Here is a 21,509-nt window from a genome sequence, read left to right as displayed (position 1 = left end):
AAGGTGCACAGATACCACGGTGATGAGCACCGTCTAAGATGATAGATGGCTACTTCTGTTTGAGGCTGTAGATTGGCCCATAGTACCATTACCTGCTAAGCAACTACCTGTTTTTTTCCCAGTGTCTCACCCAGAGTGCAGATTAGAGATACTGTTGGGTCTGCTAGTTGTAATTTCTACAGGCCCTTTTCTGTCACTCCTGCTCACGTTGTGCGGTACCATACTTCATGAGGAGCCCCACTGATTTTGAAGGGGTTACATGCAGAGTGAGGTGCCACCCAGTGTGCGTACAGATGGCAGAATCAGGCCCTAAGAAGTTTGCAGAGACAGGCTGAAATGTTCAAAGCCACCTAAGTTTGAACCCCCAGTTCCCATTAAAATTAATAGAAACTGGGCCTTCAGGTCCCCGTGGTGACTTTGAACATCCCTGCTTTAGTTACTGTAGGACTGACTGTGGCTGAGACTAACGTGGCCACATGGGGAGAGCAGGGAGAAGTTACTCCCCCCACAGCAGCATGACTGCATTAGATCTGCCTAGATTGTGGTAGCGGGCCAGCCGGAGCAGCTTCTCGGATGCTCCCTACCTGAACGGAGAGGAAGGTTTGAGTGAGTAGATAGATGTGGAGTCATGGATGCACCATCCCCATGCATCTCCTGGATGCAGGGGGCGGGGGAGTATCCCACATCATGAAAAGGGGTGTAGCCGAATAATTCCCACCCAGTACAAGAGGGAAGGTAGTTCCAAGCCCTGACCCAGCTCTCTCTAGTTACATGGTTAATTGGCGACACCCCTTTTTGTGGTGTGGGGTACTCTTCACTTACACTGGATACTCACAGGGTATTTGTGCCTGCCAGACACCCTATCACTCATGAGCGCCGCACAGATGCGACTGGAACTTTTATCTCTGGCCAGATTGTATGACATGTCCTGAGTCTGCCTGGCTTTCTGAGGAGGTTAAGGCCCTGTATTTAGTTCCTCTTTTTTGTTTCCCAACTCTTCAGCCTAGCTAGAGAAAAATGTGATCAGTTTCTTGAGAGGTGAGTTCACAGCTACCCACATATTGGCTTGCGGTAAGGTAATGGAGTTTGCTGCCCTGGAAACTGGATGAGCTGCTGCTAGCAAAAGGAATGATTTGAGCTGATGGTGGTAATCGAATGCTGACAATAGGAGGAAAAAGGGAAAGGAAAAGAACTGACACTTCTAAGCAGCCGGTCGGGATGCTGTGCATACAGATGGGTGTTGGGAGCCGGCTTTCTGTTTGGTTCATTACAGCGGTGCAAATCAGAGGCAGGAAGGTTGAAGGGAAACAGGAGTGTGTGTACAGAGCACCAGCAGAAAGGAGAAGGCTAGTTAAAAAGACCCTGTCAAAATAGGTCAGGCCTAGAAAGGGGCCCGTTCTGATGATGGTGAGGGTTAGAAAATTGACTGTACAGATGTCCCCTTCTTACAGCTCAGAACTGTTTCATGTGTGTATTTGAGCCAGATCAGCCAGACAGGGACAAAAGTATGTTCGCATTCTCTCTCTCTGTAACTCCTCTTAGCCCTGAAGAGCTAGTGGAGAGGGAGCTGGGTTCTACTCTGGCTTGTGCCTCAGCTGAAGAGTCATGAGCTACGTGCTGACTGGCAAAGCCATCTTCTACCCAGGTAAAAATCTGAAATGGGAGGTCGCACCCGTTAGAGCCACAACTGGATCTCATGCGTCCTGCATGGGAGACAGGGTCAGCCATGTCCATGGCACCAACCACCCCTCCCTTAGACTCCATGGAAGTCTCCTTAGGTTGTGGGCTCCACCCCTGGGGTGGTGAGATTTTGCCTCGGCCCCATTGCTCAAGTTGCTACAGCCATAGGTTCTTTTGGGGAACCTCCTCTGCACTGGGCTGTGTCCCTGCATGGGGGGAGCTCTGGGAGCATCTACCAACTGGGGAAGCCCTCCCAGGGCAGCCTCACAAAGAGCGGAGTGAAAGAGATCGGGCGGGTGCAGCCTTGTGCCCGGAGCAAGTATGAGACCCACACAGCTGTCAGGAGATCTGCAGGGCTTGGGAGCAGAACCTCATAGGTCTTCCTTCAAGAAGAGCCTCACCCAGTTTTCCTTCTCTGTCCCGTGGTTTTCCCCCCATAGGAGGGAACAGCTCAGGTTTGTAGTGAATGCACCATTAAGAATAACAGGCCAATCTCTGATCTCACTTACATTGTAAATCTGGTAAGTCAGTGAGCCAGATCCTCAACTGGTGCAAACTGGGCTAGCTCCATAGAAAGCCAAAGATCCTGCCCTATGAGACCGCACTGTTTTCATTTCAGCCTTGCTGAATGCATCACATTCATTATCTTCCCTCCTCAGATTCAATTACCAGTGATTTTATAGTGTAACCTGCCCCTTCAGCAACAATCCCTGCAAAACTCCAGCTATGTTAGCCTGATCAGTCTGTGCAGTGGAAATATGAGTTTGAATTGCATGTTAAAGTTGGTAAGCACTCCTGACTATATGTATTGTTACATGGGAGGAGATTTATCTTCTCCTAAGGAGGGACTGGCTTTCAAAACACAAAGTACAGAGCAGTTCCAATTGCATGTGTGTTATTTTGGCACTAACACTGCAGCTATTTAAATGATCCACAGTGACAGCAGAATTTATGTTAAATTGGAAGGATAAAATTGGATTGGAATTGGATACTTGTCACTCAGACATATCATTTGTCTCACTATTTCACACCTTACACATGTTAAATTCCATGGTACCTATAGAATGACTGTTCTTAATTGAGCAAAAGGCATGTAAATGCATTGTAATTAATATTACATTAAAGTGAATGTCATAAACAGATGGTTAAGGGTCAATGTCTCTTTTGCCTGTAAAGGGTTAAGAAGCTCAGTGAACCTGGCTGACACCTGACCAGAGGACCAATGAGGGGACAAGATACTTTCAAATCTTGGTGGAGGCAAGTCTTTGTTTGTGGGGTTTTTTTTGTTCGTTGTTCACTCTTGGGGCTAAGAGGGACCAGACGTACCCCCAGGTGTTCAAGCTTTCTGAATCAGTCTTTCATGTTTCAAAATTGTAAGTATAGCCAGGCAAGGCGGATTAGTCTTATGTTTGTTTTCTTAACTTGTAAATGTGTCTTTTGCTGGAAGGATTTTTACCTCTGTTTGCTGTAACTTTGAATCTCAGGCTCGGGGCGGGGAAGTCCCTCTAGTCTATATGAATCTGAGTACCCTGTAAAGCATTTTCCATTCTGATTTTACAGAGATAATTTTTACCTTTTCTTTCTTTAATTAAAAGTTTTCTTTTTAAGAACCTGATTGATTTTTTCCTTGTTTTAGAATCCAAGAGCTTGAGTCTAAACTCACCAGGGATTGGTGGGGGGAAAGGAAGAGGGAGCGTTAATTCCTCTTTGGTTTAAGATCCAAGGAGTTTGGATCTGTGTAGCCTCTCAGGGCAACCCAGGGAGGGGAGAGTCTGGGAAGGGAAAAGAGGGGAATGGTTAATTTCTCCTTGTTTTAAGACGCAAGGGGTTTGGGTCTTGGGTTCCCCAGGGAAGGTTTTGGGGGGAACAGAAGTGTGCCAGACACAGACTTCTGGCTGGTGGCAGCGTACCAAATTTAAGCAGATAATTGAGCTTAAAAGTGATCACGCAGGTCCCCACTTTTTGGACGCTAAAGTTCAAAGTGGGGGAAAAAACCTTGACAGTGGAATTAATCATTTACATTCAGTTGTGTTTGCAAAGTAGAAATAAACATGGATCTGTGTGTGTTATTGCACGGCAGAAGTGAGCATGGACCATAAGCCGTGTGTACTCACAGTGTACTAGCTATGGGTAAAGTGCACCTGTCAGTAAGATGGATCTTCATATAGTTATGGTGAATTGCCAGTATTACCATGATGTGTGGTCCAGCAGGAGGGAGTGTTCTGTAGTGATTAAAGCAGGAAATAGCGAGTCAGGACTTCTGGGTTCTGTTCCCAGCTATGGGAGAGTGTGTCCTCTAGTGGTCAGACTGGGGAACTCCAGGGCCTATTCCAAGCTCTTGAAGGCAACATCCTCTAGTGATTAGATCAGGGATGGAGAGTCAGAACTCAGGGGTTTTGCTGTTTGACCTTGGGCAAGTACTTAACCACCCTCTGCCTCAGTTTCCCCATCTGTAAAACAAGATCAACAATATTTATCCACACTGGGGTGAATGACCCTAATTACTTAGTGTGTGCAACGTGCCTTGAGCTCTTCAGACAAAAGCTGCTATTCTATATACCTAGAAAGCATCATGATGTAGAGCCATTTTGATTCTTTCATGCACTTGGAGCTTGTCGTCTGATTATTAAAGACATTTGAAAGAAACAAGTCATTTATTTAATTCATCTGCACATTTTATTAGCTCGCATCAGATTTTTTTCTTTTGCAGCACTTCACCGAGTTAGTCTTGCAGAAGCGTAGACCTGTAGTCCAGCAGGCAGCATCACCCTGCTCTTCTGGGTCTGAGGATATCAGTTACCTGTAAGGCGAGGAAAGAACAAATTCAGTCCTTCATAGGCTTATGCGTGTGTGTGTGTATATATATATATATAAAATAAATAAAAATTTTCCAGTCCTTTATAAGCCACACATACACTGCCCAGTCCTTTATGTACAATGTCCTGTCCTTTATAAGCCTTATACAGTCCTATACAAGATTCACTCCACAGTTCCCAGTCCTTTGCATACAATTCCCAATCCTTTATAAGCCTTACGTACAATTTTCCGCCCTCTACAGCTTTATGTGCAATCCCCACCCTCCTCAACTTCCACTCTGGAAGAAATGATGACAAACTGAAACCAGCACAGTTGAATTGGAACAGTAATCCCACGGAATGGGTGGAAGCTCTATAGCTAGGGTTATTTAAACCTAGACTGGATAAAGCCCTGGAGAATTGACTGTAAATCACAATCCTGTACTGCTCCCCAACAGTGCGTGCATAAATTGACTAAATAACTTACTGTCACAGAATTTTTCTGCCTCTAGTTTTTACATACCGAGGGCCAGTTTATCAGAAGAGCTCAGGGCTAGGCTTTCAAGTGCTCAGCAACACAATCAAGGCCTGAGTTTCAGAGTTCAGCTCACATTCAGACACCTAGATAGAGGCCAGAAGTCCAGAGAGCTCAACACCTAACTCCTTTGAAAATCTGGCCTCGATTGCAGGTGCTGAGCAGTTTGGCCAAAGTGGCCTAATTTATGGATGCTGCATTCTACTGAAAATTTCACTCTAAAGCCTGAGATCCTTAGTTGTTACTCACTGTTTACTTGGGGCTGGATTGTTCAGTCCTTTTGCATACTGCTCTGCTGAGCTTTCAGTCACGTAGTCCCATTGGTGGGGCGACTTGTGTATGTGCACGACAGTGTGAATAAGAGATGTGTGATTTGGCCCTATGTCCTCACTAAGGCAAACCTCATTGACTTCTGGGCCGAACAATTAGAACCTCAATTAGCCCTTAAGTTTCTATGTACAGCAACGTTCCCCAAAATACCTACACCTTGGCAAAACCAAGAGCCTGGTTCTGATCTCTGTCAGACTCCTGTAACCAGAGAATATTTGCACTGAAGAAACTGGAGATACACTGATATGTAACTGTTATAAAGGTACGATCCAATGCTCAAGGGAGACAAGGGAAAGTCTCCCTTTGACTTCAGTAGGTGTTGGGACAGAAAGCAAAGGCTAAATTGTGGCTGTGCCATAAGCCCCATGTATTGAACAGCGCTGAGTTGTGCTGTCTAAGCAGTAGACTGGGAAGTAGACTGTGTCCCCTAGTTTCTCCTCCTCTGTGGAGGGGAAGGGAACTTACATGGTGTCAGGCTTACAGTTGGTGTAATGTGTCACGACTGCATCTATATTTTCCCCTTGTGGTCCAGCAAGGGCACCCCCTCTAGGCTCTCAGCCGTTTCCTCTCCTGGGTGCAGATGGATTTCTCTCTCCCTCCTGACCAGGTTTTAGCAGGCTGCACAGTCCCCTGCATATACTGTGAGTTCCTCAGAAAGTCAGACTGACTAAACAGATCTGCTTTGCTTCTTCCCAGAGGCTAAAAGGAACGTAATTGCCCACAGGTACAAGCTACTACACAGCCCTTTCTAAGCAAGCACATTTATTCTTAGGGCAAAAGCATTATAGAGAAAACATTAAACACTAAAAGAACCTACACATGTGCTAATAAGCCTACCAGAGCTCATGCCCCCGTCCCGCCCCCCGGTTCAACAAGGTCTCTGGTAGGAATCAGCCCTTCCAACCCCACCACGGGGTTTTTCTTTGGTTATAACTTCAGAATACTTTTTGCTCAGAACAAGAACCCCCATGAATAGGTCAAGTCCTTCCAACCCTTTCCAGGAAGGACTGGGGTGTCCCTGGGACAGAAGGTCCTATCCAGTTGTTGGATCAGAAAGTAGGCCCAGAGTCACTTTAAACTCAGACTATTTATCCAAAAGTCTTCTGGTCTCTAGAGAATCCAGTCTGAGCCAGTATAGGTGAGCCCTCCCGGGGTGGGACCTCTCGTGAGGTGAATTTGCCTCATCACTCACCCCTGTTCTTAGCTACTGGAGGGCTCCCTCAGGGAATCATATACAATCCCTGGCCCACAATGATGCATAACATTTAATACCGTAAGATCACCCATAGATATGCCATCTCTGACACACAGAGGATGTCCCCAGCATGCTGACACAACTGCACTGATTGCATTGTGGGGTGGAGCTGAAGCTCCAATCGCATATGTATGTGGACTGACAGCGCTATGGAGGCTGCTATCCCCTCTGCGCTGGTACCCCTGGTGTAAGTAGACAGCTCAGTGGAGTAAGGGGGGGGGTCTTACAGCCTCTTTTAGTCTCCTGGGTTGGTGCGTAGGATGAGCCACACTCTGGCCTTAAGGGAAGAGAGAAGCAGACTCAAAAACCCAGTATTTAGGTACCTAACTCCCACTGAGTTCCCCTTAGCTATTCAGTGCCCCACTTGGGCTGGCTTGCAATGTGCGATTTGCCCTTAATGCACATTCAGGAGGAGAAGGCAGCTCCTCCGCCTTGATTTAATGTGGACACATTTTCAAACAGCTGGAACAGTGTGTTCACAAAATTGTCCCCTGGCCATGGAGGAGGGGAGCAGGACCAAGGGGGCTGCTTGGAAATGGTGCGAAGTCATTGTAACGATTGACAGCAGCACCGAGAGACTGTCTGGGCAATGAGAAGGGAGCTTAACGTTCTTAAGCGCAGAGTGTATCCATGGTGGAACGGGGACAATGAGGATTCTGTAAAGGGAGCAAACATGACACAAAAGCCATTCCCACAATACAAATATCACTAGGGGAGGGAGAGAGGCACAGTTCAAGTTCCTTACAGTACCATTTCGAGCATCCAGTAGCATCTCAGTTAGCAGTTCCTCCAGGACGTGCTGGTATTTTTCCAGCTGACTAGCGTCAAGCCGCATTCCAGTTTCTCCAGGAGCAGTCAGCTGTGAAGGAAAGCATGGTTAACAAAAAAGGGAAAATGGAGTAGGGGCAGATGGATAACCGCATCTACTTCGTCAGTGTTGAAGAACAAGGGATCTTGTGCACAGAATTAAGTGCTACAACTTGCTGGAGTTTTCCCCGTCAACCCCGTAGCCAGCCACTGGAAGCTGTAGCACGAGGAACAAGCTAGAAGTTCCATCACATGGACTAAAGCTAGGCTGATTTAGTCTCCTATTTGGGGCTTGATCATGAACCATTCAAATCAATGCTAGTTTCCCCATGGACATGAATGGGAAGAGGGACTGCACACTTAGCAGGGGCAGCTCCAGGCACCAGTGCTCCAGGCGCATGCCTGGGGCAGCAAGCCATGGGGGGCACTCTGCCGGTCACCGCTAGGGTGGCAGACAGGTTGCCTCCATGCTTGGGGCGGTAAAATGTCTAGAGCCACCCCTGACCCTTAGTATGGTGGACATTGACGTGGACTGAGTCTTCACAAGAGATAAGTGGCCTTGAGGGCAGTCCTTGAACTCTTTACTCACTCTTGGGTTGCTAGAAGTCCCAGAGTTTCAATCCATTAGGTCATCCAGATGTTCGTTTGGAAATGTAGGCCGGATAGGCCACTGGCAACGAACAGCATATGGCCTCTGCAATTAGCAGAGGTCCCAAAGGAGAAAGTGATCCTTGAACTTGATAAGCCCCCGTGTTGCAACTCTTTCTCAGGCCAGTCATTCTATTGACTCCGATGCCTGAGTAAGAGCTGTAGGACGAGGCACATTTCTGCATCCAGCACCTCAGGACAGCTGTTGCTAGGATGTAACAAAAATGAACGAGTTGCTCAGGCCATATTTGGGGGTGCTGGTCAGACACCAGGATGTGCCTGGTATTTAATGTTTAAGACTGAGAATGCTCAGTGTTTAGACACTAATATTAGACAGTTTTGGAAGAGCAGATGTGTTAACTAATATCTTGGCCAAATTCCAACTCAGCTAGACTTTACATCCTACTCAGCTACATTTCCCATGGATCCACATTCTTTCTGCTTCCCTTTTGCTGCTGATGAAGAATAGTGATGTTTCCAACTCAGAAGTGGCTGCACTGCCTGGTGGGTGAAGCTATCCCTGGGCTGTAATAGAGGAGCCCAATTTTCTAACTTGGGTGACTGAACAAATGTGCCTCCAAGGGCTCCGATCAGCACATAGATGCCTAAAAAACCCTGGACTTTCAGAAAACCTTTGACAAAGTCCCACACCAAAGGCTCTTAAGCAAACTGAGCAATCATGGGATAAGAGGGGAGGTCCTCTCCTGTATCACTAACTGGGTTAAAGACAGGAAAAAAGAGTAGGAATAAATGGTCAGTTTTCAGAATGGAGAGAGGTAAATAGAGGGGTACTCCAAGGATCTCTACTGGGACCAGTGCTGTTCTACAAATTCATAATGATCTGGGAAAAGGGGTAAACAGCAAGGTGGCAAAGTTTGCAGATGATACATAATTATTCAAGATACATGCTAAGCAGACTGTGAAGAGTTTCAAAGGGATTTCATTGGGCAACAAAATGCCAGATGAAATTCAGTGTTGATAAATGCAAATTGGAAAACATAATCCCAAATATACATATGAAATGATGGGATCTAAATTAGCTGTTATCACTCAAGAAAGATCTTGAAGTCATCGTGGATAGTTCTCTGAAAACATTTGCTCAATGTGCAATGGCAGTCAAAAGAGTGAACAATGTTAGGGACCATTAGGAAAGGGAAAGATAATAAGACAGTATCATAATGCCCCTATATAAATTAGTGGAATGCCCACACCTCGAATACTGCGTGCAGTTCTGGTCGCCACATCTCTCAAAAGATATATTAGAAATGTAAAAGGTACAGAGAAGGGCAACAAAAATGATTAAGGGTATGGAACAGCTTCCGCATGAGGAGAGATTAAGAAGACTGGGATTGTTCAGCTTGGAAAAGAGACAGCTAAGGGGGTATATGATAGAAGTCTATAAAAATCATGACTGGTGTAGAGAAAGTGAATAAGGAAGCTTTATTTACCCCTTCACATAGCACAAGAACTGGGGTCACCCAATGAAATTCATAGGCAACAGGTTTAAAACAAAACAGAAGGAAGTATTTCTTCACACAATGCACAGTCAACCTGTGAAAATCATTGCTAGGGGATATTGTGAAGACCAAGAGCATAGCTGGGTTCAGAAAAGAATTAACTACATTCATGGGGAATAGATCCATCAATAGCTATTAGCCAAGATGGTCAGGGATGCAACCCCAAGCTCTGGGTGTCCCTAAGCCTCTGATTGCCAATGCTGGGATGGGATGATAAGGGACGGATCACATGAGGATTGCCCTGTTCTCTTCATTCCCTTTGAAGCACCTGGCATTGGCCACTGTCAGAAGGAAGAATGCTGGGCTAGATGGCCCAATATGTTCTTATGTTTTAAAACAGGTATTTTTCTGCCCCAGAGTGCTGATTTAAGAGTCCAACAGTGAAGCTGGATGGACTCAAGTTTGTAAACTTGGTACCTGCGCTACAAGGTCCTTAGGAATCCTGCAGGTTCAAAGGTGCTGGACAATTCACAGTGATAACAAGCCTACTTTAGTAAATATCAAGATAAATCCAAAACGAAAAGCCAGACGCAGACTTGCAAAATCCTGAGCAGCAGTGGGAGGTGTTTATTGAGAGGCAAGTAAAAGATCAGTAGATTTTTCACCATCCGTATTGCCAGGCAGGGAAGTAGACTCAGGGGCTGAGCTGCTAAATTTTCGAAACAATTTTTCAAGGCTGAGGTGCACCCTGCACCCGTCCTCTGATATAAACTTGCTCAGTGCCTGGGTCCAGTTTATAAGAATTGGGTAGTATCACTTTAAACAATTCCTAAGCCTGCTAGTGGCACTCACTTACTGTCTTCTATTGCAGAAACCATCAGAACCTAACAGAGCAGCAGCGTACACATATAGATAGGCCTCATATGTTTGTATCTGGTCAGCGAATGTAGTTATTGGACACCCAATTGCACCTGTGTGGTTTCCTCATATACTTAAGGGTCCCTGCCACCATTCCCCTCACCTTGATGATCTTGCCCTCGTCCACACGCTCCATGTCAGAGAGCTCAGTAATGTCTCCGCCTTCCGATCGCTTCTGCAATATCAGGGATTTCTTCTGCGCTTTGTTCCTCTGTTTCTCCTGGAGCTACATGGCAAGGTACAGTAACGAACAAACATCAAGGATCAGGAAGGTCACAGGGACAAGGGTCGGGGTGGGGCAGAGTGGCTGCTTGTTCAGCAAAGGGTGATGCATGCTGGAGTAGGGTCTATGGAGCAGCTCCATGGCCGTGAGGTGACCTGGTGGAGGGGAATCCACATGCAGCGGAGTGCTCCAGCACCAAGCTGAGTGACTTGGGCTAAGAGCAGGGGGCAGGATTTGGACCTGGGTTTGCAAATGGGAATTCCCTTCCTTACAAATCCCCTGCTCCCTTTGCATGGATCATCCCTTACTGGTGACACCTTGTCCTTGCTGTTGGTGCTGCTCCGACATGACACCAGCTGTTATTTTGGTACCAAGCGCATCCCTTGGCAGATCAAGAGGGCAAACTGGTATATCCTTCAGCTGTGAGAACTGCCAAGCTGAACAGGGCATTGAACCAGAGAAGTGAGAAACCAGCGAAACCTAATGAGTCACCTTTAGTCCATCCACTGGGAACCAGTGCAGGAATATTCCCTGATCCAGTGCCCATTGGAAAGACTCCCATTGATTTCAGTGGACACTGGGTCAGATCCTATCATACAGACAAAAAGTCAAAGAGCTGCTATCCCTTGGGTGGGCACTGGGCTCAAACCAACCTTTCGGTTAAAGCACTACAGGGTGACCCAGTAGATGTATGGCTTTGGGAACCTGCAGTGGGGAGGGGTCTCTGGAGTGGTTGTTCAAGGCAGGGTTGGTCTGTTGGAGGTGGGGCCATAGTGCTGTCCTAACTGCCACACTGAATTTTTAAAAGGGTATTTTCAGTGTTAGAGAGGCAGATTTTGGACAAAAAATAAGAGGGACTCCCCTCTTGCCCCAGAGGACCCTTGATTGTGATGAGCACCCCAGGAGGAAGAGAGTTTGTATGGGCTACTGGTGAATGATACACTGCAGTGTACATTCTATAGGCTAGTGCTGAGACACAACGGGGAAGCTTTCATGGCTACTTCCCATTTCTCATTAGTTTGCCTTATTGTTTAAACTGGATCCATATACTTCCCCTTGCCTCTGACAGTGGTAAAGAACGACCATGCTCCACACAAGAAGCGGCTGCATGGATGCTCAGCAGACACACCAAGGGAAGAATAGGCCATCCCTGCTAATTCCTAGACAGGGTGTGAAATCCTGGCCCCACTGAAGTCAAGGGGAATATGGCTAATTATTTCAGTGGGGCCAGGATTTGATCCATGGTCTCTCCAAGATGAAGCACATCAGTGAAGTGGTGGTGGTGGTGGTGGTGGGTGAGGAGCTTGCCTGTGCTGTGTGAAAACAGAGAACATTAGGTTCTAGGGCTGTCAGCTTGGCGTCTTTCAGCAGCATTAGTTTCACATCAAAAGAAAAGGATTTTCCTCTATGCATGTCCCAGAACTGAAACCTATTTGGTGCATGGTTAATTAATTGTTAGAACAAAGAGGCACAGCAGAATTATGATGGGAGACTGCAGCTTCTCCATAAAAATCCGAGCCATTAGCAATTATAAAAGAAAACCGTTAAAAAATATCCACAGACAAATGTAAATGGGCCTTTTGTTTCCACTATCCTATTTTATGTTCAACTGAATCCTGGCTCTTGCAGTCTAATCCTGAGTCTTTCACTCAAAGTCCTCTGGTGAATAAAGTGCTTCCCACATTTTGAGGATCCTGTAAATTGCCCTACCAAGCTCATCCCAGTACTGCCACGGGACCTGTCATGCTATGGGGAGTCTGTTCTAGCTACATTTCCACTAGAGATGGACTTGAGAGAGCTGATCTGAACCTTTGACCCATTGAGAGCTTTACATGAGTAAGAACTAGGTTGGCCTGAGGTTCATCTCCCATTGAAAGCCCCAGCTAAGAAAAGCATTGCTCTTCAGGCAAGCACATAAATGTGTGTTTAAAGTTAAGCCCAGGCTTACACAATTTCCTGAACCGGGGCCAAAGTCAGCACTCTGATCATGCCTGTAGATGATCACCCTGTAAGTACAGTCTTAGGCTGTTGTCTGACAGGTTGGTGGTTTGAACCCTCTGAAGGGATACCAGCTCCACCGCAGCACCACTGAGAATAAACTGAGCCAGTTCCCTTGGACTTGCCCCACTTTTCCAACAACACGGGCCTAAAGAAATAATCCCCCTTGTTTTTCTTACCTGTGCTGTGTGAGGCCTGGCACTGGCGCACTTGAGGATTTAGTGGGTTAGCATACTAGCCCTTCACCTCCGGAGACTGGTTGTCTCAAGGCATAAGAGAAATGGGTCTGCTGCTCTCAGCCAGACCCCTAGTGGATGATGAGGGTCATCTGGATATGTTCTCATTCAATCAATTCTCTGCCACCCCAGGTGCCTCAGGCATTAGTGCACCTCAGTGCCTCCTGTTCTCTACCTGTAGCACAAAACTGTTTAGTTTCATGAGGGCTGTGATACTTTGCTCTAATTCTGGTGGTTGGGGTTGGAATGGAGGTGGCTGGGTTGTATGTAGTGGCCTCTACCTGACAGGTGGTCAAACTAGCTCTCGTGGTCCCTTCTGGCCTTAAACTCTATGAATCTATGACTGGCACCATCATGAAACCATCTATCAAACAGGTCCTGTCTCTGCTCAGAGGAGATGAACTATGAGCTACGTTCGGGAAGCACGCACAGGATGCGCCTTTCTGCACCACATGGGGCTCTGGCCATTGCAGTATGGTGCTCAGGGGTTACCTGCATCCTCTCGATGTCACTGCGAGTGAAGAAGGCTAGGTAGCCTTCAGTCTGTTCAGCCAGCATGGCCACCACATACACCACCAGCAGAGAAGCCACCACCTTCCTCGAAACCATCATGGAGCTTGAGAAAGCCTGAGCAACACAGGAGAAAGGAGGGTCAGAACATGCCAGCAGGGATGGCTGCCTGCTGTGGTGCACAACAGTTCAACCAACATCCATAAAGGAATCACCCTGAGATATAGTTCAGACAACTTATCCTTCCTGGGACACGGAGCTTGGGTTTAATAAACAACTTTCTTTGGCGTTTATTTCTGATCAATAGCCATAGAACTTTATATTTGCTCTCCAAGCTGCTTCTGTCACTGACATTAGGTGTTGAGTGACAGTCTAGCATCCCCTCGAGGGCCTGACCTCCAGCCAATGGCCCAATCCTAAGAATGATAAACACTCCACAATTGCAACTCTCACTTCCCTACAGGAATCACCTCCACATGGTCTACACCCAGTGAACCATATGATTTGGCAGCTGGGGATGCTTACCTGGTATAGGAGGCAAAGTGGTCTCAGCAAGCACTTGGGTAAAGATACCTGGGCTTGTTTGCACTTACTTTGCACATCACAGAGCTGGGAAACTTCACCGGATGAGAAGCATTTCTCAGTTCATACAAAAGAAAACTGCTTTGGAGACTGAATATTTTCATTTAGATTTTGCATATGGGAGCGCTCTCTTGGCATGCTGCTGAAAAGTGATCTGGAAGGAAGGTTTCCCCCAAAGTCCCTGGAACTCTGCATTGCTGAACAAAGCAAATGTCTAAAGGTTTGGGCTGAGATTTCCAAAAGTGACTGGTGATTTTGGGTGCCCAACTTGAGACACCTTAAAAGGGGCCTGTTTCCAGAGGGCAGGTGCTCAGCATTTCCTGTATATCAGACCCCTTTATGCTGGGCAGTAAATCCCCAAAATCACCAGCTGCTTTTGAAAATCTTGGCCTAAATATGTATGGAGCAACTACAGGCTGAGGAGGCCCTGGTCTGACTTAAACTGAGACGTGAAGTGTACATTTGCATGTCTCTAGTTAGAATGACGTCTTGGCTATAAGGCACACATGCCCATTGAGTTCCCCACCTGGAGATGGTTGCGGTGTCTAGAATGTCTTCCCTTTGGCAAGCAGAATTTGGAACTGTGCCAGCTTTTGACAGGCTGCTTTGACTATTGCATCATCCTAAAACACACGAACGCTCTCTGATCCTGCAGCAGCTGTGACTGACAGCCGCCCCATCTTCCTCATAGGAGGGTCATCTAAACCAACTGGACTTCTTGACTCCTGCCTCTTGAACACAACAGTTTTAGGCTCTGAGTCAGCAAAGGACAGACTGGTTCACAGGAACATTGACTTCACTGGGCCTCCTTGCCTGTGTAAGATCCTTGCTGGAACCAAATCCCCAACCAAGAGGCAGCTTCATTTTCTAACCAAGAGCCAGAGGAAGGGCCACTTCCAAGCACCTCTGTGCAGTTCAAGCCATGGGCCTCTCAACTCCCAGCCTGACTTCTAGCAGCCTGGAAGATGAACACAGAAGAGGATGTAGGGCAGGGGAAATCAGCTCCAGAGGGGAAATCCTGCCTGTATGCAGTGAAAGGGAAGGTTCCACACAGCTCTGCCTAGAACTCCGCCAACAGACTCTGGTTTAAGTGTGGGCTTCCATGAAGCAGATTCTTATGTAATACCAGTTGTTTGCACTTTAAATGGTATGCACAGCACTTAATGAATGCTTGGGTTTTGCTAGCTGGATAATTAATAATCAGGTTTCATATAACACTTTGTATTCCTGACCTAGCACGTTGCCTCCAAGATCTCCAAGTGCTCTACTGCATTATCCCCATCTTACAGTTGGGGAAACTGAGTCATGGAGAGGCAAAGTAACTTGCCTCCGGTTACTGAGTCAATGGCAGAGCTGGAAACAGAACTAAGGGGTCGTGCTTTAGGGAGCGGGGTCTAGTGGTCAGAGCAGAGTACAGATCCTATGCTCTCACTTCTGTCCCTAAGATGAGAATACAACTCAGGAGTCCTTATTAACAGGACCGCTCTCTAAGCACTGGACACTGTCATTTCTCATGAATGGGTCTGTTTCTGGGCAGTAACTGCCTATGTTTAAAGCACAGTCTTACGGAGTGTTAAATGCCTATTCAGTTCTGCCAGCGTTACGCCTCCGTTACAGTGTGTATGAAATCCAGACTTGCCCAGGGGAAAATGCTTCAAGGTACTGCACTGAGTGTCCATAGTGAGGGAAGTGTCATGATTTGGCAGCTTTAGTATAACCGTTTTATTATAATTATTTTTATTTTCCCTCAATAAACTTTAGGGGAGGAGGGAAATCAAGCCGGCATGCTAGTGACTCTAATCCCATAAGGGCCCTGTAAGACAGTATGGGCAACTTCCACAGGTGGGCTGAGCCCCTTAATAAAACTTGCTAGGTCATACAGTGCTGCAGACATCATTTGCCACCAGACCTCTACAGGAAACCAGTTTAAAGGGATTTTAAAAAGTTTCCAACCTGATTTAACAGCAATTTCACATCAGAGGGAAGATCTATGTAAACATTAAATCTCCTCTTTAAATATTAAAACTTTCTCTCTTGAACACATTTAATGAAGTCAGTCCACTGCGTAACTGCTTTACCCAATTTTTTCCTGATCCTTAATTATTTTTAAAAAGCTTTTGGTTGAAGCAAAATCTGGTCAGGTCAAATCTGGCCCCAGAATTAGATTTCATGTAAATATAAACTTGTACAGACCAATAGAAACTAACAAATATTCTCTCCCACAGCAGTTGCTACCCGATCTTTTTGGCATTGTGCTAACACAGGAAAGCCAAGGAAGAGCCATCGTAGATGCCACTGAATAAAAAACATTAGAATGTATGTATCAGATCACAGTCTGGTCTTGGGTCTGCTTCTCCACTGTTCTGCACTACGTGCTGTCATTTACACGTGTGCAAAAATGCTCCCAAAACAAAATGGTAGGGCCAGTTTCTAAGGTGGTATAAACTGGTGTCACTCCATGGATATCAATGGAACTATGTTGATTTACACCAGCGAAGGATCTGGCCCAGTAGTGGATTACCCCATATTGCAATCACTTTGTACAGGTGCACATGACTTTATGAGGTTTAGGGCAATGGAGGCTTGGCTCCCCTCTCAACAGGGGCCAGTCCTAGTTGCTAAAAACTCCCACAACAGACAATTCTGTAATATCCTGCCCCCATGGTGAGGTTTCTTCCTGGCCCTAGGCAGTTAGTGGCTGGCTTATCAGACCTACTGATTGCATTGGGGGATTCTGCTGTTAAATTAGTTGCACCATATGACCCAGTGACCCACAGCAATCGCTTTACTGTACTGATCAAAAGGGGATTGCCTAGGTGTCATAAAGGTTATGACATGGTGGCAGCGGTGGCAAATCAAGGAGCTGTGCACTAGCTTTGCCCCATTGTTCTCAGCCACCCCTGGACAGACTGAACGGGCATACCACTCCATTGACACAGGTAATGCTCACCCCATTAGAACCCCATCCTACCGGGTGTCTCCTCATGCCCAAGCTGCTATAGAATGGGAGATCCAGAACATGCTACAGATGGGTATAATCCGCTCATCTACCAGTGCATGGGCATCTCCAGTGGTTCTGGTACCCAAACCAGATGGGGAAATACGCTTTTGCGTGGACTACCGTAAGCTAAATGCGGTAACTCGTCCGGACAACTATCCAATGCCCCGTACCAATGAGCTATTGGAAAAGTTGGGACGGGCCCAGTTCATCTCTACAATAGACTTAACCAAGGGGTACTGGCAAGTACCGCTAGATGAACCTGCCAAGGAGAGGTCAGCATTCGTCACCCATGCGGGGGTGTATGAATTTAATGTCCTTCCTTTCGGCCTTCGAAATGCACCTGCCACCTTCCAGAGGCTGGTAGATAGTCTACTAGCAGGACTGGGAGAATATGCAGTTGCCTACCTCGATGATGTGGCCATTTTTTCAGACTCCTGGCCCGAACACCTACTACACCTGGAAAAGGTCTTTGAGCGCATCAGGCAGGCCGGACTAACTGTTAAGGCCAAAAAGTGTCAAATAGGCCAAAACAGAGTGACTTACCTGGGGCACCAGGTGGGTCGAGGAACCATAAACCCCCTACAGGCCAAGGTGGATGCTATCCAAAAGTGGCCTGTCCCAAGGTCAAAGAAACAGGTCCAATCCTTCTTAGGCTTGGCCGGGTACTACAGGCAATTTGTACCACACTACAGCCAAATCGCTGCCCCACTGACTGACCTGACCAAAAAGACCCAGCCAAATGCAGTTAAGTGGACTGATGAGTGTCAAAAGGCCTTTACCTAGCTTAAGGCGACGCTCATGTCTGACCCTGTACTCAGGGCCCCAGATTTTGACAAGCCATTCCTAGTAACCACGGATGCATCTGAGCGTGGTATAGGAGCAGTTCTCATGCAGGAAGCAACAGATCACAACTTCCATCCTGTCGTGTTTCTCAGCAAGAAACTGTCTGAGAGGGAAAGTCACTGGTCAGTCAGTGAAAAGGAATGCTATGCTATTGTGTATGCCCTGGAAAAGCTACGCCCATATGTTTGGGGACGGCGGTTCCAGCTACAAACTGACCATGCTGCACTAAAGTGGCTTCATACTGCCAAGGGGAACAACAAGAAACTTCTTCGTTGGAGTTTAGCTCTCCAAGATTTTGATTTTGAAATTCAGCACATCTCAGGAGCTTCTAACAAAGTAGCTGATGCACTCTCCCGTGAGAGTTTCCCACAATCCAGTAGTTAAGTGTTCTTAAAATGTAGAAGTCTGTTAGTTATATACTTAGTGGTATATGTAAAGGTGCATGTGTTGTATTACTCTGTTTATTTTAAAGTTCTAGAAGGAAATTGCCGCCAGTGATCTTCCCCACTGTCTGCAATTTGGGGGGCGTGTCATAAACAGATAGCTAAGGGTTAATGTCTCTTACACCTGGAAAGAAGTACCTGAAACACCTGACCAGAGGACCAATCAGGAAACCAGACTTTTTCAGATCTGGGTGGAGGGAAGTTTGTGTGTGGGTCCTTTGTTCTTGGTTCTTCTGCCTGTCCCTCTCGGCTATGAGAAGGATTTTTCTATTTCCTGCTTTCTAATCTTCTGTTTCCAAGATAGGTTTGTTTTTTTGTATTTACATGTATGTACTTGCTGGAGTGTTTTGAATTGTATTCTTTTTGAATAAGGCTGTTTATTCATATTTCTTTTAAGCAATTGACCCTGTATTTGTCACCTTAATACAGAGACACAATTTTTTATGTATTTTTCTTTCTTTTTACATAAAGCTTTCTTTTTAAGACCTGTTGGAGTTTTTCTTTAGTGGGGAACTCCAGGGAATTGAGTCTGTGCTCACCAGGGAATTGGTGGGAGGAAGAAGTCAGGGGGAAATCTGTGTGTGTTAGATTTACTAGCCTGACTTTGCATTCCCTCTGGGTGAGGGGGGAAGAGAGATTAGCTCTCGGTACTTCTGTTTTCCAAGGCTGGAAACGGGGAGGGTGGACTCCCTCTGTTTAGATTCACGGAGTTTGCTTCTGTGTATCTCTCCAGGAACACCTGGAGGGGGGAAGGGAAAAGGTTTATTTCCCTTTGTTGTGAGACTCAAGGGATTTGGGTCTTGGGGTCCCCAGGGAAGGTTTGGGGGGACCAGAGTGCCCCAAAACACTAATTTTTTGGGTGGTGGCAGCTTTACCAGGTCCAAGCTGGTAACTAAGCTTGGAGGTTTTCATGCTAACCCCCATGTTTTGGACGCTAAGGTCCAAATCTGGGACTAGGTTATGACACTAGGTCTCTCCTTAAAACAGGATTCTACCATGCTTATATCCTGATGCACATTATCTTTCAACAGGATAATTCTTTTGTGTCACCTGATTTATTCCATAACATCAATAAACTACTGCCCCCCACCACCCCAAAATACCCCAGTCACCTCCTTCATCTCCTACCTACTACCCCTTTCTGAAGCTGTTCTCTGTTCCTGGAGAAAAGCTCCTGCTTTTTTACTTTATGTAGCCAGCCAGCCTACTGAACATCCCTTCCATACTTTGTAAACAGGACACGTCTTTCATATTTTAAGACTCCAACTCGGTGCCTCTCCTGGTGAATCTATAGCTTGCTGTTGGTGAGTTACTTTCACTGGTAGCATTTGATAGTGCCAAGAGGGAAGATTCCAGGGTGGGCATCAGTACAGCATGGTACTCTGGGCACTTTGGCCCAGATTCTACATTGCCCTGCACCTTGCATTGGCATTTCCGGTAAAATGCCACCATTCTGATCTGGGACCTTTGGTCCAAATGACAACACAACGGACAGCACAATGAGCAGTCAAGCCCTTTATCCCCTGAGCATTGGCTCAGGATCAGTGAGGACATCAAAAGGTTAATTTAGGCAGAAGTTGCATCTGCTCCATCTCTTGTGTTCAGGGCATCTCCTGGAGCGCTCTATTCCTGTACGGCTCCCTGAGTCTCTGCCTCATATTCCACTGTCTGATGGGTCTAATGAGCAGGTAATGAGAACAGAGTCAGATTAATCAGTGCTCATACAGAGAGGGAAGTGCAGAAAGCACCTTCCTCCTGGATGAAACAGTGATGTTGATCCCCCTTATTAGGCTTGAGGCATCTCTCCTGTTTAAAAGTTTCTGTTGAGCTGCAATCAACTAACTCTTGCCATGACAGCTCTGCGGGTGGCAGGGTAGGCGGGATTCGCCCCTCCTATCTCTGAGAGTTCAGCAGGATGTATCTGGATGGAGACTGAGAGCAGCAGCAGCCTCATAAACAACACGAAATTAAACTCCATGGAAAAATGGATGCAAGAAATCAGAGAGGAGAAGAGCTTAGATACCATGATAATGGTTGTTACCAGAGGGGCTGGCGGAACTAAGAGAGAGGAATTGTTGGGGGGCAAATGATGTTAAAGGAAGGAAGAGAGGAAAGAAACGAGGTGATAAGGCACAATAATAACAATCGCCCCAAAGTGGAAAGTATCTTCCACCTGAGGAGCTCAACATGCTTTAAAATCTCCAGTGTGAAATTCACTGCAAGAGATCTATGTGCCATTTAAGTCCTACTTGTAATAGAATATCAGTCTTGTGCAGGATCTCTCCACAGGGGTGAATGTCACTTAACAGTGAACTAAATCTCCATCCCACCCCCAATGAAGTGGGTAAATATTATCATCCCCATCTTACAGAGAGGGATGTGAATCATGCCCCTCCCCCAGTCCACAAAACAAGCTGGAGAACCCATGAGTCCTGAGTCCTCATCCTCAGCTCTAGCATCGGGTCCCATATGGGAAGAGGCTGGTTCTCTTATTAGCAACATCCAGTTCAAGGTGCACATAAGGGAACCAGGAATGATCACTAGAGTCGGTGAGAGAAATTTAAATGGAATCAAAGTCCACTGGAACATGCAGCTCTGCCAAAATCAAAAATCTCAGTTTTGTCAGAATTTTGTTTTGGAAGAAAACCAGAGGGAAAAAATAGTTCTGGCAACATTGAAATGTCCTGTTTTGACATTTCCATAATGAAACTTTTTGGTTTGATTTAAAAAAACCCTGTATTCAATGATGTCTAAGCCATTTTTTTTTGTTCGGAATCTTCCTTCCTGGAGGTTTGGTTTTCTGCTCCCATTTGGAAAGGATCTCAAAATCCTTCATGAAATGGAACTTTTGTCCTCTGCTGACCCTGTCTGAAACCGCTGAGCTTTGACTGTCCATTGCAGCATTACCACAAGCAGAAATGAAGACACATCACTTACCTAGAGAGTGCAGCCGTCTCTCCTTGGCAGTCAGGGATTTCTGTCTCTCCTGTGTACTCCTGCTCAATCTCTTAGCCCTTTATAGGCCAACCACAAGCACCCAGTTACATCACCAATAATCAATGGTGCCCATGGCTCCCAGATGTGGTCACTGGATACTTGGGGTGCATAGAAACAGGTTTGTTGCGCAGGCAGCAACTTCTTCTGCAAGGAATTTTTTTTTAAAAGTTCCCAGTTTCCAAAGAAGATCACATCCCGCCCCCACAACTGGCTGTCCTCAGAATGACTCTGCTGTTCTGAGTGCTGCCCTA

The 21,509-nt window shown here is 46.3% G+C and overlaps 1 protein-coding gene across 6 annotated transcripts in view; it reads right to left on the bottom strand.

Moving 5' to 3' along the window:
* Window positions 1–4,353: 4,353 nt before the first annotated feature.
* MLN (motilin) overlaps window positions 4,354–21,509 on the bottom strand; it is a 61,670-nt gene continuing 44,514 nt past the window's right edge. For 5 of the 6 annotated variants that reach the window (XM_030561361.1, XM_030561363.1, XM_030561360.1 and 2 more), the window contains exons 3-6: window positions 13,375–13,509; window positions 10,529–10,651; window positions 7,346–7,454; window positions 4,354–4,480 (exon numbers count right to left, since the gene is read on the bottom strand). In XM_030561361.1, coding sequence (XP_030417221.1) covers window positions 4,473–4,480; window positions 7,346–7,454; window positions 10,529–10,651; window positions 13,375–13,509 — 375 coding nt within the window. In that variant the 3' untranslated portion in view covers window positions 4,354–4,472. Of the gene's footprint in view, window positions 4,481–7,345; window positions 7,455–10,528; window positions 10,652–13,374; window positions 13,510–21,198; window positions 21,403–21,509 lie in introns of all 6 variants that reach the window. The other variant, XM_030561364.1, reaches the window with a different exon arrangement.

Source organism: Gopherus evgoodei, chromosome 4 (genome assembly GCF_007399415.2).
Source record: "Gopherus evgoodei ecotype Sinaloan lineage chromosome 4, rGopEvg1_v1.p, whole genome shotgun sequence".
Lineage (NCBI taxonomy): Eukaryota > Metazoa > Chordata > Testudines > Testudinidae > Gopherus > Gopherus evgoodei.
Note: the sequence above shows the minus strand (reverse complement) of the source record. Positions and strands in the feature narration are given on the sequence as shown.